This window comes from Limulus polyphemus, unplaced genomic scaffold, assembly GCF_000517525.1.
Source record: "Limulus polyphemus unplaced genomic scaffold, Limulus_polyphemus-2.1.2 Scaffold828, whole genome shotgun sequence".
In the NCBI taxonomy this organism is placed as follows: Eukaryota; Metazoa; Arthropoda; class Merostomata; order Xiphosura; family Limulidae; genus Limulus; species Limulus polyphemus.
In genome coordinates, this window is record NW_013666438.1 from 38,999 (window position 1) to 55,958 (window position 16,960).

A 16,960-nucleotide genomic window follows, 5' to 3' on the forward strand; every position below is an offset into this window, starting at 1 on the left:
ATTTGTACCTAATGGCTTGAGGCAACCGCTCGTCAAATTCTGCCTGTCTAACCTTGTTTGTTTGTTTGTTTTTGAATTTCGCGCAAAGCTACACGAGGGCTATCTGAGCTAGCCGTCCCTAATTTAGCAGTGTAAGACTAGAGGGAAGGCAGCTAGTCATCACCACCCACCGCCAACTCTTGTGCTACTCTTTTACCAACGAATAGTGGGATTGACCGTCACATTATAACGCCCCCACGTCTGAAAGGGCGAGCATGTTTGGTGGGAAGGGGATTCGAACCCGCGACCCTCAGATTGCGAGTCGAGCGCCTTATCCACCTGGCCATCTGTCTAACCTTATTCCCTTGATTGCATGTATTTTCTGGTTTTCTTTTGTGGAATGACTTTGTTTTAATAGTTCAGCAAATGTAACATAGTTTAGTTGAGCTTCGGCCAGAAAATATTCAAAATGAATTTCATATTAACTGCTTATGCATTTTATTGTATAGTGCTCGATTAAATTCTTCTTGAAATATGTTAAAAAACAAAGAAGTTAGAAATTGGGTACCTCACTTGAAAAAAAAACAACAACAACAGAAAAAAAATCATTATCGCCTTACTGGTGTCGAGAGCTTCTATTGTCAACGATGTATAGTATATGAGAAATTAATATACCTTTTATAAGTGAGTACGCTCAGTTGTTTGTTTGTCTATTTGTTTTTATATTAAAGCCAAATTGGGCTACTTTCTGTTCCATCAGGGAGAATCGAACCCCAAATTTCAGCGTTGCAAATCCGTAGACTTACCGCTGTCTTACCGGGGAACCCATGCTCACTATTAATATCTTTTGCACTACCAGAGTTTCGCAAGTTTGGCACATTTTACCAGGAAATCAAAGTCTAATCCAAGTGTATTTTTAGTATAAAATAATACTTAGAAAGAGTTGTTTAATAACATGAATGTGAACAATTAAAAGTTATTGTTGAAATGGGTCACTTGGTTAATAAACGCCCCCCAGTGGCACAGCGGTATGTCTGCGGACTTACAACGCTAGAATCCGGGTTTCGATACCCGTGGTGGGCAGAGCACAGATAGCCAATTGTGTAGCTTTGTGCTTAATACAAAACAAACAAACTTGGTTAATAAACTGCTGATTTGATTACGTTTCGATCCATTTCCAGGTGTCTTCGAAACATTTAAAATAGGAAAGTAATAAATACGAAAGCTTTATGCATGAGTCATAAGTACATTCACTAAGATATTTTACAGTGTAATTAAGTATTACGGCATTTACATCAATATAATAAATTACTAGTTTTCCTAAACTGACTAAAAGTCAGATCCAATTGGAAATTAAAGCTAAGATTTAAACTCACATTTCTCAGGTGGGTAAGTGGTAAATTTACGGATTTACAACGCTAAATTCCAGGGATCGATTCCCCGTTATGAACGAACGCAAATAAGTAACCAGGTGGGTAAGTGGTAAATTTACGGATTTACAACGCTAAATTCCAGGGATCGATTCCCCGTTATGAACGAACGCAAATAAGTAACCAGGTGGGTAAGTGGTAAATTTACGGATTTACAACGCTAAATTCCAGGGATCGATTCCCCGTTATGAACGAACGCAAATAAGTAACCAGGTGGGTAAGTGGTAAATTTACGGATTTACAACGCTAAATTCCAGGGATCGATTCCCCGTTATGAACGAACGCAAATAATCCATTGTGTAACTTAGAACGACGAAAACAACATAAATTTGTTGCTATTTATGTTGTCTATGCTATTTTTTTCTTATCTTTCACAATTTGTATTTTTAATATTTTTTATTCTTGTAAAACTTGCTTTATCATGATTTTAAATGTTTTAATCCAATTCTTGTGATATCGAGTATCACTTAAATTCGTTTTTTCTTCTTCTAGGGATGGCGTCTATAAAGATATAATTATTGTGATATAGGACTGTGGCTCTGAAGCTTTTTCGTTTTCAGACCACTTTGGTGAGGGAGAAGACCCAGCGGACTACTTATCAGTCCTATCCCACCCGCGAAGAAACTTATCAAAATTTATGGGAAGAATTTCACTGCTTTTGATGTGACTTGTATTTTGGACCAGTCCGTGGATCACCTGGAGGACCCTCGGACCACACTTTGAGAACCACTGGCATAGGGTACGACCAACTTACGTTTTTGTCTCATATTAACATTGTAATAGCTGTTGTTATGCAGTTTGTAATATTTGTTGTTCGAGATTCTATAAAATTATTTATATGTTTTCATATCTTTTATTGAATGAAACGCATTTTTAATGATTCGGTAGTTTTTTTCTGCTTAGTTGCTTGATATGTGTTATCTATTCAACTATATTAGTGTTTTAGACCTCTTTAAATGAATTAAAAAATCCAATTCCGATAACAACAACAGTTTAAGTTGGTAAATAGACAATAGTGATGTATCAACACCATTTTTCAAATATTTCCTTTCAAGCTTTTATAAGCAACTTAACAGTTCCAGTATTTTATACGCTTTTTAAGGACGAAAAAAACAAAGAGAAATTACACAGAACATTTTATTTAGCGACAATTATCAGAAGCAACACATTTAAATTCAAACAAAGGAGAAAGAGAGATAAATTTATGTTTAAACAAATCTAACAGTAATTCCTAATACCACAAACGGTTACACAGCTGCTTTTTAAAATTTTCTTATAATAAACATTCAAAAATATGGAACAAAAACACATTTTCAGTAATAATTTTTCTCGTACCTAAAGCCCCTGAGTAGTAAAATAACAAACAGAAGGGTTTATTCTAATAGTGATGACCATGTTTTCCTCCACCGACATTTACTACACCGGGAGAAGGAAACGATACAGTAGAACCACCACCAAAACCACCACCGAAGCCAGCTCCACGATTACCACCACCAAAACCTGCACCTGAGTGACCACCACCAAAACCAACAGCACGACGATGACCAACAAAACCAGCACCAGGCAAACCTCCACCGAAACCAGCACCGGAGGAACCACCAGTAAAGCCAACACCAGAGTGACCACCACCGAATTTGACACCAGCACGTCCACCACCAAAACTACCACCTAAGTGACCCTTACCAAAGCCAGCACCTGAGGGACCACCTCCAAAACCTGCACCTGAATGGCCAACACCAAAACCAGCACCTGATCGGCTGCCACCAAAACCAGCACCTGATCGGCCGCCACCAAAACCACCACCGAAGCCAGCTCCACGATTACCACCACCAAAACCTGCACCTGATCGGCCGCCACCAAAACCTGCACCTGAGTGACCAGCGCCGAAACCAGCTCCACGACGACCACCGCCAAAACCTGCACCTAAGTGGCCACCACCGAAGCCAGCCCCACGACGACCACCACCAAAACCTGCACCTGATTGGCTGCCACCAAAGCCAGCTCCATGACGGCGACCACCAAAACCAGCACCAGGCAGACCACCACCAAAACCTACAGCAGGACGACCTATGAATCCCGGACCTGCATGAGCAGGCTTAGAAGCTCGTGCACGATCTTGGGCTAAAGTATTTTGCACAACGGCAACTGGAGGTTCTTCGGCTGAGATAGTAACATCTGCTGGGTTCTGATTGGCTATTCCGGGTTCGTTGGACTTAATGTTAGCGACGAAGCCATTTCCATCAGCTTGGTATTGCACCCATCGGTAAACTCCCAAAGGGTCAGTGTAGCCATAGGATCCAGTTACAGCACCGCTGCCATCACCGCTTTCCCACCGATTGAGGGTTGTTCCTAATTCATCTTGAACGTCATAACCAAAATCATAGGGTTTAGGGTATTCCTAAACAGGGAAATACTCACATTATTAACGTTCTCTACTGAATTAGACGAATTGGTTTAGGTAATATTAAATTGTAAGATTTTCTAAACAATAAGATTATTCGACAAAGTTTCATACCAAATAAGAAGGACAAAGTCCGAATTGTTCAATAAAACATTCAAAATTCGTTTTTGAATCAGTATATAGTATGAAATTCACAATGAATATGACACTTGTTAAAAAGAAAGAGATTGAAAATAATAAGGTTACTTTGATCAACAAAACCTTGTATTTCAAATTCAATCCAAGCTAAGATTCTATGACATGTTTATTATATTTGATTTTAGAAATAAGCATTTAATACGAATGTGTTTCAGCGATATAGTTGTTGTCTATTATGTATCCAAGTAATGAATAAGATATACATAATCGCTTGACAGAGGATTTAGGAAAGATGCATATTTCATGGCTTTAATGAAGAATACTATATAAGTTACTTACGTCAAAATTAGCTTGAGTTTGATAATCACCAGCTAGGCAAAATCCAATACCAAAGGAAAGTACTAGTACCTGAAAAATTAAAAATGGAGATATATTTTCAAGATATATATATATATATCTATATATATGGCATAAAACATTAAAGTAACTCATTCACTTTTAGTCTACTTGAGATAAAGCGTGTGGGAAAAACTTGCGAAAAAATAAAACAAAAACACAAATACGGACATTTACAAAATCCAACCCTTATATTAAGCTTAATTTTTTTAGTTGTGTTTTGTTGTTTAGTTGTGGAAGTGTTTTTTGTATGTATGAAGTGCCCCTAGACTAAATTTTCGTTCTTAAGATGATCAAGTGTTTCAAATTCAGTAATGTGATAAACTCGAGGAATACATTTTCTAACTATATAATTGGGTGGCAAAGTAGTTAAAATACTTATTGAAATTAGATTTATATTAAAATTCTTTAGTTTTACCAGATTTCATCAGAATGAATGTTTAGACGAAGCATCTTGTACACAATTGAGTAGTTGAAAAACTTCTATTAGGAAAGGAACATATAAAATAATCGTTTAGCAAACTGTAGATTCAACTGATTCGGACTTGGTTGTTATTGTTAATCACAGAACTATACAGTGGGATATCTGTGTTGTGCCCACCACTGGTTTCGAAACCCGGTTCTTAGCATTATATGTCATCAGACAGTTTACATCATACTTTATTACAGATGTCATCAGGAGAGAGATATTTTCGAAATTGTATCTAATCATGCATACTGAGATACAAGGTTCTAGTTTTTGTGATGACTTCTTGTCAAACAATTATCTTAATGTTTTTCTCTGTTTTGCTGCCAGATAGTAAATGATAAGATTCCAGTATTTGTGTACAGTAATATAGTACACCTACAAGTTCTTCGTACTAAAACATCTTCCGTATTAAAACAGCATCATTTTTTTTTGGTATCAGAGGGTTAAAAAAGGGCAATGAGTACAGTTCAGAACACTTGTATGTATTTTAAAGAAGTACACTGTGAACATTCTAAACTTTTTAGTGTTTTTGAAAGTAGATGCATGGACAGTGTGAACGTTTTAATATCACTTACATATATCTTCAAAGAAAGAAGTAAGGATACTTTGAGCAATTCAGAACAATGGCATGCATTCGGAAGAAGACTCAGGCCTACGTAATGTGAACGCTCTGAACATCTACATGTTGTAAGAATGAAGTTAGGAGTATAATATTTATAATATATATAATATTTTTTTATTACGTACCTTTGAAACACCATGCAAGTATTGTAGTAGCTACTGCGATCAGACAATAGTTAAAGCATATAGTTAAAATTACCATGCATAAGAGAATTTCTATAAGATAGTTCAAGATAATGAAAATAACTTTTATTGTTATTTATTCAAATTAAAAACAAAGAGCTCATACCAGCTATAAAATGCTTTTTCAATCTGTTCGCTACCATTCACTACATGAAAAATGCTGGCATTACAAGCACAACCTTGTCTTGAAAGTTATAACAGCTATAACGAACTTTGGTTCTTGAAATGAACAGAACATGTTTTATTACGTCTCATTATATCACCGTTGCTTTAAATCCAACTTATGATAGTTTGAGTATGTTGCATTGGAACAGCTTTATCGAAATACAAAAAAAAAGCACTAGTGTTACCCATTTCGTGGAGTATCAAAAATATTTAAACTTTACAATATATATATATATGTAATGGCGCCCCCCCCCTGTGGCACAGCGGTATGACTGCGGAATTACAAAGCTAGAAACCGGGTTTCGATACCCGTGGTGGGCAGAGCACAGATAGCCCTTTGTGTAGAGTTGTACTTAATTACAAACAAAAGTATATAATGGTAGTTTGGTAAAAAACATTTTGCAATATTTTCTACGTGTATTATTTTGAGAACTGTATCTGACACTTACCTCTAACAATACTTTCTACGTGTATTATTTTGTCACTTACTGTCACTTACATCTAACAATAATTTCTACGTGTATCATTTTGTCACTTACTGTCACTTACATCTAACAATACTTTCTACGTGTATTATTTTGAGAACTGCATCTGACACTTACCTCTAACAATACTTTTTACATGTGTTATTTTGAGAACTGTATCTGACACTTATCTCTAACAATACTTTTTACATGTATTATTTTGAGAACTGCATCTGACATTTACCTCTAACAATACTTTCTACGTGTATTATTTTGAGAACTGTATCTGACACTTATCTCTAACAATACTTTTTACATGTATTATTTTGAGAACTGCATCTGACACTTACCTCTAACAATACTTTTTACATATATCATTTTGAGAACTGTATCTGACACTTACCTCTAACAATACTTTCTACGTGTATTATTTTGAGAACTGCATCTGACACTTACCTCTAACAATACTTTTTACATATATCATTTTGAGAACTATATCTGACACTTACCTCTAACAATACTTTCTACGTGTATTATTTTGAGAACTGCATCTGACACTTACCTCTAACAATACTTTTTACATATATTATTTTGAGAACTGTATCTGACACTTACCTCTAACAGCAACATCTTAGTGAATGAAAAATTCGTACTTATCTCTGATTCAAACTTTGTAAAAGACAGCTCTAAAGAGAAACTAACTAGATCAAGCTAACTCACACCGAGCCTTTGGTCTTCACAAAGCCTTATATACCCATCTGTTTGAAGTTTGAGGATACCATAAATCTAAAACCTAGGATGTCAAATTCCCGCGTGATTTTGTCAGCTAATTACACAAAACAAAACAAAATGAATACACTGAATCCCTTTCTCTTCACCAACGCCCTGGCCTCTTTTGGATCTCCTAGCCAACCAAAATTTGGTATCTACCGATTCAGTAACATATGACACATCTGATTAAATAAAAACATCAAAGTTAGTTACATTAAAAGTAGATCACGGCGTGAGGATGAAGAGAGGCACTTTCTACCTTGAGGCAAGACTGAGATGATCGACCACACCTCTTATGCCGAGAGGACACGTTAGACACGTCGTGAGAAGACTAAACCTTGTTGGAAATAATATGGTTCAGTAACACAATTTTTTTTGTTTAAAAAATAAAACATGAAAACGAGTATTTGTGTAATATGTTATTTAGCTTGCTTGTATCACATGTAGTTGCATTAATAACAAAGTTGATTTGATGTTATACTCGAGCATAATTGACTTCATGGAAATAGAAACAAAAACAAAACTGAAACTTAATTATAACGAGTATCCTTTATGATGACTACAGGTGTTAAGACTTAATAAAACACCATATAATGAAAATGAATCTAGTGAAAACAAGCCGTGTACATTTGAAAAGTTAATTTACTTTAAACTTTTTGTGAGTCTCAACTAAGCTCAAGAGATTAGTTTCTTCGTAAATGTGCTCAAAAAATATTTATTCTTTGGTTATATGTACTAGTTGTTAAGGTCTATTTCATTATGATATTTTTTAAATAATTAGTGTTCTACTTATCGGTATGAACGATCAATGATTAAATGCAGAAATGAGAAATTGAATTTCTTCATAACCGGTCGAAATTAGCTATTACGTCTTTTATCAGTTCATGAGAACCCAGCGTAGAAAGTTTAAGAAAATTAGAAAAAGACACAAAAACCATCTAAAAACCAAGTAATACTATGTAATCACCATATTTATGGATTGATGACACGATATTCGTGCCAAACATTTAGCTAAAAAAATGAGTATATGCTATTATTACTGATACAGTTTGCATATAATTTGACAACTACGCTTGGTTCAACTGTTTCTTTAGGTTTATGTAATATTTTTCTTCATTTGCTTTATTGCCATGAAAATATTTCATATTCTTTGTTAGAAACATATATATATATACACTTTAAGTTATTACCTTACCAATCTTTCTAGTGTTTTCATTTGAATGATTTGTAGGTCCATATGACAACATTTCACATACTTTAATTCTAAGTGTATCTTTAGGTTACTATGACAACACTTCACACACTTTAATTCTAAGTGCATCTTTAGGTTACCATGACAATATTTCACACACTTTAATTCTAAGTGTATCTTGAGGTTACCATGACAACATTTCACACACTTTAATTCTAAGTGTATCTTTAGGTTGCCATGACAACATTTCACACACTTTAATTCTAAGTGTATCTTTAGGCTACTATGACAATATTTCCCACACTTTGTTACAAGTGCATACATTTCTTAGGTTACCATGACAATATTTCACACGCTTTCGTTACAGCTACTCTTCTAAGATACTATGGCAGTATCTCACGTATATACTTTCGTTCCAAAGGCTAAGTTTTAGACCGTTATAACTGTTTTTACTATTATTTCCTTCCATGTGCATTAACGAGATGAAATGCCCTTTTATACTTGTGTGAAGTGAGTCACTGCGAAGAGCATGTTAGGCACATTGATTTACACACCTGTATATCAGTACGTTGTTATTCCCGTGTGTCTATGCAAACATGGTGTCTTGACAAACATCTACAGTTAGTAACACAAAATAACAAACGTGTACACTTAGTAACACAAAATAGTTTATTTAGTCATTAAATGCTTTTTTTAGATTCATCTCGCTTTAAAGTCTTATGTTTATGATATACTTTTTTACTTAATTAAGGATAGTTTCATGTTGAAGTAGCAGCGAGTTGTTTCAGATTGCTTGAGTCAGTCGTATTTTACGTCTATTAAAGTTGGTTAAGATGTCAGTACGAAAAATAAATGTCTTGTGGTTTTGGTAAAAAAAATAACAATGTTGATTATAACCTATTTGAACTAAAAGTTCTTTCGTTTATTCGACTTTATTGTATTTAATGTTCTTTGTTGGTTTGTGCTTAAGCACAAAGGTACACAATGGGCTATCTGTGCTGTATCCATCACGGGTATCAAAACCCGATTTTTAGCGTTACAAGCTTTCAGACTTGCCGCTGTGCCACTGGGGGACATATTATATTTGTTCACCCAGTATTAGAAGTTTCAGTTGTAAAAATAATGTATGAAAGAAAGAAAAACCTTTTGATATTATATCTTTATCCTTAATAATGTGGTATAAACAACCAGGTGCAATATTAAAACGAGTTAGACGTATACATATATAAAGGGAAAATCGGTGATTAACCTTTGTAAAGTCCTATTGTCCGTAATATTGCCTTTATAACTTTATTTATTAATAAAATACACATTAATTATTTATGTGACCTGATGACTTTTTAGCTACAATGTGTTATGAAAACAAATTATTCTATGACGTTGAATAGTTGATATAAATAAGTAGGCCAAATTATTTCAAAAAAACAAACAAAGTATAACTAGGTTATCATACCGCAATTTAAACCTCCGCGGTCGTTTTGAAGCTCTACTTGTTATCTATCTGGTTTTACAACGTTACACAGTCACGTCTGGTGAACAATGCAAAATTACGACACACCAGATGTCAGCAGCGTTGTGTACGACAGCAATGCAAAGCTATATAATAAATGCATGCTGTTCAGAGCAAAGTTTGGCATTATAACGCACATACAGCGTAACTGAAAAGCCAAACAGCTTCTGTCGGTTACAAACAACTGTTTATTGCGTGGACAACAAATGAATGCTTTTGAGAATTACTCGTCTCTCGAATCGTTAGTATCATAAACAAAAGTAAGTTTCAAAAGCCCCTAACGTGAGGAGATCATAATAACAGCGATATACCGGTGCTTTAGTTTTTTATATATTAAATATCGTAAATTAAAAATAAATAATAGATGTTTGATAAAATTATCTACTTTGGGCCATCTTATTTGTAAATAATCGTTTAATTAATTATATTAATGAAGTGATTACAATTTTAACCTATGCATTTTCGTACTAAGCCAAAGTAATTTATTAGTTGCTAGGCTTAGTTAGATGCATATCTTTCTGCCTATTAACACGTATGAAGATTCTCAGCTGAGCACGAGTGTTTTCTTTTATGGATGACATCTTTCTGTTCTGCGGGGCTGAAACCTTTAAGTTTGTCTGTAGATTTTGAGAATTGTGGCTAAGGCAGTAAAATATATCACGAACGAACAAGAAAAACAAAATAAGAAAAATAAATACAAGACATGTTAAAGATACTCTTGTAAGATATATCAAAACTCTGCTTTTGAATTATTTCATATTTTCAATAGGAATTCCAGCTATATATATATTCCACTAGATGACGCCTCAGATTAATATTATTTCCTTGTTTTTGGCTAAGAATTGCTTATTTGCTATTATAAAATTTTTTTACTATGATTGAACTGCATGCAAAAAACAGAAATTATGCTGTATGAGCATGGCACTATGTCGTAGAATTAGTGACAAATATGACATTTTGTTGTAATTACTCCTGGTAAATAAATACGGCACCTTATCGAAACTATATGTTACAAGTACGTGACACTTTGTTAGTACAATATTGCGCTATTTTGTCATACGTCAAAGACCTTAGAAAGCCGAGATGTTTCTCAAAATTAATGTTTTATCATAAAGAACGCTGACATCATTAGAAAAAAACTATGCTAATTTTCAGTGATTAAGCACTTACATTTGAAGTATACTTATAATATGATATAAATATTGGAAAATTATATTTTTTGAGAGATATAAACGTACTAAATACTTCCCATAATATCTTCCTATGCATTTTTCTAAAATTTCGCTTTACAGAAACTGTGAGAAATTTGTGAAAGATAACCATCTTTGATGATAAGAATAAGATTGGATTGAGGTATAGAACAAATTTTTGCAAAACTAAATATAAATTTGCTTACTTTTTCTGTTTAGTTCTGTCCCGAATTTCTTGTAAAGGAGAGATCACTCCAAATAATACATAAGGCGTAATTTTGTACTAGTTACTATACAGTAGAATACAAATATAACGTATGCCCGGCATTGCCAGGTGGATAAGGCGCTCGACTCGCAATCTGAGAGTCGCAGGTTCGAATCCCCCTCCCACCAAACATGCTCGCCCTTTCAGCCGTGGGGGCGTTATAATGTGACGGTCAATCTCACTGTTCGTTGGTACAAGAGTTGGCGGTGGGTGGTGATGACTAGCTGCCTTCCCTCTAAATTAGGGACGGCTAGCGCAGATAGCCCTCGTGTAGCTTTGCGCGAAATTCAAAAACAAACAAACAAATATAACGATCATATTTTATGAATGGTGTTACAAAGTGAGTAATTGCAATAATATACTCGAAGGAATGAGACTTATTAATATAAAAGCAAAATGTAAAAACTTTATAAGCTAATTCGAGACTATCATTAAATCTCTCTTCATTCTTATGTATATTATTATACTCTCCTTGTTACAGCGGTATATCTACGGACTTATAACACTACAAACCGGGTTTCGATACCAGTGGTGGGCAGAGCACAGCTAGCCCATTGTGTTGCTTAACTTTAAACAAACTGTCACTATTTTATATTCTGTTACAAATATCTGTATAGAAAATAAACATACATTAATTGTAACGTTTTATATTTTTGTAAAGACATTCACATTCTTTCATAGTATCTAGAAAAATTACGGACGTGTAACGCGAAAATCCTGGGTTTAATTACTCTTAGTGGACAGAGTTTATAAAACTCGGTGTATAGCTAAGAAAACAACAACAACAACTGTTACCACTACGATTTCTGCCTAACAAAAAATAGCATTAAAACTTCACTTGTCTTGTTGGATGTCTGGTCAGTAGTAACAAAAAATAGCATTAAAACTTCACTTGTCTTGTTGGATGTCTGGTCAGTAGTAACAAAAAAAAATAGCATTAAACTTCACTTGTCTTGTTGGATGTCTGGTCAGTAGTAACAAAAAATAACATTAAACTTCATTTATCTTGTTGGATGTCTGGTCAGTAGTAACAAAAAATAACATTAAACTTCACTTGTCTTGTTGGAGGTCTGGTCAGTAGTAAAGTAAAAAAAAAAGCTTTCTACATTGAATAGAAGATACAACAGGAGCTTTTTTTTGTTTTCGATGCATCTTATTTAGTATTAGTTTAAAATAATCCTTTCAGTAACTAATACCATTATAATTTGGATCATCAAGGGAGTGTAATATTTTTTGTTTATCATAAGCAATTGTAAGAAAGATCTCAGAGTTATTCACGTTTTTACTGAATTATCAGATTTTGTTTTCATTTAAGTGATACAATTGTTCTTGAAATTTGTAATGTTTATTTGTCTGGTCATTTTTCTTTAAATAACTTCTTTATTGAAACGATATATTAAATCAATAGCGAAAAATAAATGTTCGATTCGTGAAAACATGTATACAGATATATAAATGTAATTTTTAATCTTTATAATTTTTGAATCAACTTGCACACACATATATATATATGTATACATTTGTTATTTCCAGTAACACTCAGAAATAAAAGTCAGAAACTATTTCAAGGCAATACTGCTGCTACAGTTTAATGCAGAATGTTTTACATGTTAGTACATATCTACAAATGACAGAAAAATAGCTTTTTTTTTGCGAAATGGGGAAACTGTAACAATGTGTGTTTTTTTCAAATGCACTATACGTTACATCCCATAATAACAATGTTCTCAAGAAGAAACAATGTCCTTTATAACAATATCTACCAGCAGTTACGTCTAACCTAAAACTACAATATACTAACTAGGAAAGGTTGAAAATCGAAAGATCAATGAATTAGTATACTACTAACGCCAGATAAGCACAGAATTATACTTCTGCTAAATATATGATAAAAGAATATATATGTGTAAATTTCTCGGTAATCAATGACAGACAGGAGCGATTTTCGTTAATTTGGACCTTGTGAAAATGTCCCCGACAATAAACGGTTTAAATTTCTCTTTTTCTAGTTTCATATCATTCAGAGATGAATTGAAGGCCAATCTATAATCCTTTTATTTTTAAGGGTTTCTGAAATACCGTTGAGGTGGTTGGCGGATACCAGGACGAGTGTACTTGTTCTGAATGCCTGGAGGAGGAGGTTCGACTATCATAGTGACATCAGCAGGATTATCATTAGAGGTTCCTGGCTCATTTGATTGAACAGAGGCTTGATATCCATTCTGATTTGTTGCTGTATACTCAACGTGGCGGTACAGCCCTTGGGCATCTTTGTATCCGTACTTTCCGTAAACGTTTCCACTGCTGTCTCCTCGTTCTTCTTTGTATAAGTTGGTACCGAATTCGTCTTGGGAATTGTAGCTGAATTCATAGGGTTCAGGAGAGCCCTTCAGAATGAAAAAGTATTCAAACATTAAATATCTCGATATATATATATAGATATTTATGTATAAATTTATTAGTCTCTTTAAACTGGTTTATTTTTGGCTTGCACTTTGTACAAGTGAATGTTTGAAATTCACACATCCAAAGACTGTTGTTGCAACATGAAATTCAAAAACAACAACATATTTCTTCAACTTACACATACTTGATCAGATTTCTGAGCCTTGTTTACAAAAGTAAATTTTAATAGTAGTATAATGAAGTAAATATGGCCTTAACTTAAGGAAATCTTGTTATGTGCCCAATTCGATTCCAACATTAACATTTGCGGTTTACCATTATTGCAACAGTTACTAAAAAAGCTTGTCTTTATAAAGTTGATCATATATAATATGCTACTACCCAGTGTTTTAAATTAGTAATGGATCAGCCCTTATCTTTCGGAAAAACACATTTTATAAAACAAAGTGTTCAAAAAAAAGTTAACTTAAAGATAAATTAGATTAAATCAAATTATAATTGCAATAAGGAGTACAAAACTTTAAATTCTACGGACTGATTCCTGAAATAGAATTTGAATAATGTTTGACCTGTTTTATTTTACATTTTCCCCGAGTATATAAGTCAGCATATTTGATGGTAGTGATTTGACTATGATGCATTCTTGGATAAACCTACAGAAAACGTAAACCAATCTATTGTCCATTTAACAATAAATAGCCTTCCAGTGGCACAGCGGTATGTCAGCGGATTTACAACACTAGAAACCGAGTTTCGATACCCGTGGTGGGTAGAGCACAGATAGTCCAATAAAAACATATTCGTCCTTTGTTGTTATTAATTTCTATGGACTTTAGGTTTTCTCATATATCGACTCCTGACAACGGTTCGTGTTCCATATTAAATCTTTCCTCGGCTCTTACAACTCAGCAATCAATTAATGAATCTTTACCAAAAAGTACAAAGAAGAATACGGAACACCACTGAAAATGTCGTCATTGTATTATTCTGAATAAATCAATTCAATCAGTTTTTATATTCTGATATTTTAACTTACGATGAAATACAACTGATGAAAGAAAACCTGATATGGCCGTGATTTCGTTTGTCATTGGACAATATCTACGAGTATTATATAGTTTCGTAATAATTTTTCCGTAAAATGCAACTTACGTATGGTATCAATAAATAGTAATTCCTTTGAAATATTGAAAAATAAGTAAGTAAATTTAGCCAATACAATATTGTTCTGTTATTGTTTTTTGTCTTGGTCGTGTGTATTTATGTTTTATTTATCCTTCACAATTTAATTTTCCTCTTAATTTACACGATGGCTTATATGCTAACAAAATATTTTATCGTACTTTGAAGGTTCATATTAAATACACGATAACATGAAATATTTTGTGTGTGACCAATATACTTACGATTACGTTGGGTCGGACAGGAGCAACAGGCCTTCTGTATCGTTGTGCCCAAGATGTTCCAAATCCCAAGAGGACTACGATCACCAACTATTATAACAAGTAACAGGCATCTCATTCTTATCTCTAGTAAAGTTAAAAGACTATAACTTTTCAGGAAGAATTAATACTTTTATTTTTAGGGATTTCTAACCGTTAAAAATCACACTGGCAATGTCTAGAGATCATTTGATTTTTAAACCTGGGGTTTCGAAAACAAGTGTAGGTGAGTGATCTGAATTTAAACTATTTATTCAATACATTTCTTTAGAAACGTGATAAAATTCTACTGCTTATAAACTTATAAAGCTACATAATAAAGTATCAAATAAAAAGACATGGTATTTCTTTAGATTTAAAAATCCACGGAAAAAATAAGATCTGAAACAATTTTTCAACTCGGATATACGCAGATAAAAGTTTACTAAACAACAAGTTATAATTTTGATTTTCATCTCTTGTTATATTTTGCTGGGCAGTGGATATCGTGCACGGAATGTGTATTCAAGGGTTCGTGATTCATGTCCCTTTGTTCTCAAAGCACATCTAGAGTGATCTGGAATATTCTCGCAAGGCTACAGAAGGTTGTGTTTAGTGAACATCATTAATTTTGAAGTGATAAACTATAGAGAAGACCGTTAGTCAATAACATCCACAGCCAACTATTTCGCTACTCTTTTGTGATCGAACAGTGGGATTTAATTGTTAATCTTATAGCATAACTATGGTCCCAAAATTAAAAGGTATTTTAGATTTTGTGGCTACACTATAAACAGTTTATTTGTATAATTTATGTGTCAGATGTCCTGGTGTTTAAGACGCTTGACTTACAATCTGTGGTTCGCGGGTTCGAATCCCGTCACCAAACGTGCTCTCCCCTTCAGCCGTGAGGGCATTATAATGTAGCGGTAAATCCCATATTTCGTTAGTAAAAGAGTAACCTAAGAGTTGGCGGTGGGTGGTGTTAACTAGTTGCCTTTCTTCTAGTCTACCACAGATAGCCTTCGAGTAGCTTTGCACGAATTTCAACAAATAAAGAAACAAAACAATTTTCAAAAACTAATTTTATCCAATACTTTAATAAATTTGTATTTCAAATTAGAAATACGAACTATATAATTTTTTTTTCTAAGTTTAATCTATTTGATTTTAAGGACAATTTAGCTGAAGCTTTTTATTGTTTCATTAAATTTATACTAAATAACATAAAAAACATTCTAACATAAAAAAGTTGTTAATTCTCACCTTTAAAATCATGTTATTACAGAGGGAGGTAAGTTGCAATTCCTTATTGTACCTCTTGATAAAATTTGCGCTTAGACGATTTGTGTGATTCCCAGTTTTGAAAAACATGGTAAGTATTGTCCCTTTATATACTCTACGGAAACAGAGAATACGTGTTTTTTTTTGTGAGTCAACTTGCCATCTTTAACGTCATCTACAAGTTCTTCTTCACTTGTTATCAACACCCAATCAAGTCTGAGACATGATCTTCCTTAAAAGTCACTCGTCGACCCTGTACAAGATGTGGGGCGACAATGGATTAATGCAAGTCTTCCATTAATCACGTTTCTGACCTGTAGAGACATGCAGTTTTGTTTTTTCGTCTAGTTTGTGGGTGTTTGATGGTTGTTATATGCAGCGCATTGCCAACTCACGTATTTAATTGAAATAATTTTTTGTGAGATGTTTAAAATGATTTACATTAAAAAACACACAAAAAAAATACCTCGAAATTTTAATTTTTAGTGTTATGGAAAATTTGAAACCGAATTATTAATAACAATTTGTGAAATGGAAACTCACATAGAAATTATATGATAAAATAACATTATACTATACTTACAAAATATATGTAAGTCCCATTTCTAGTTATAAGTTCGTAAGGTTTTGACTTGAGTTATTCGTTCTATTGAATGCAAGTTTTGCAGAAAAATC

At 33.6% G+C, this 16,960-nt stretch overlaps 1 protein-coding gene across 1 annotated transcript; it reads right to left on the reverse strand.

Moving 5' to 3' along the window:
• Window positions 1-12,761: 12,761 nt before the first annotated feature.
• LOC106460746 (cuticle protein 10.9-like) lies at window positions 12,762-16,327 on the reverse strand. Its single transcript, XM_022387522.1, has 3 exons — window positions 16,268-16,327; window positions 14,987-15,073; window positions 12,762-13,561 (listed from the first exon to the last, which is right to left on the reverse strand). Exons 1-3 carry the CDS (start codon window positions 16,277-16,279, stop codon window positions 13,235-13,237), a joined length of 426 nt encoding a protein of 141 aa, XP_022243230.1. The 5' UTR covers window positions 16,280-16,327; the 3' UTR covers window positions 12,762-13,234.
• Between the last annotated feature and the right edge of the window lie 633 nt (window positions 16,328-16,960).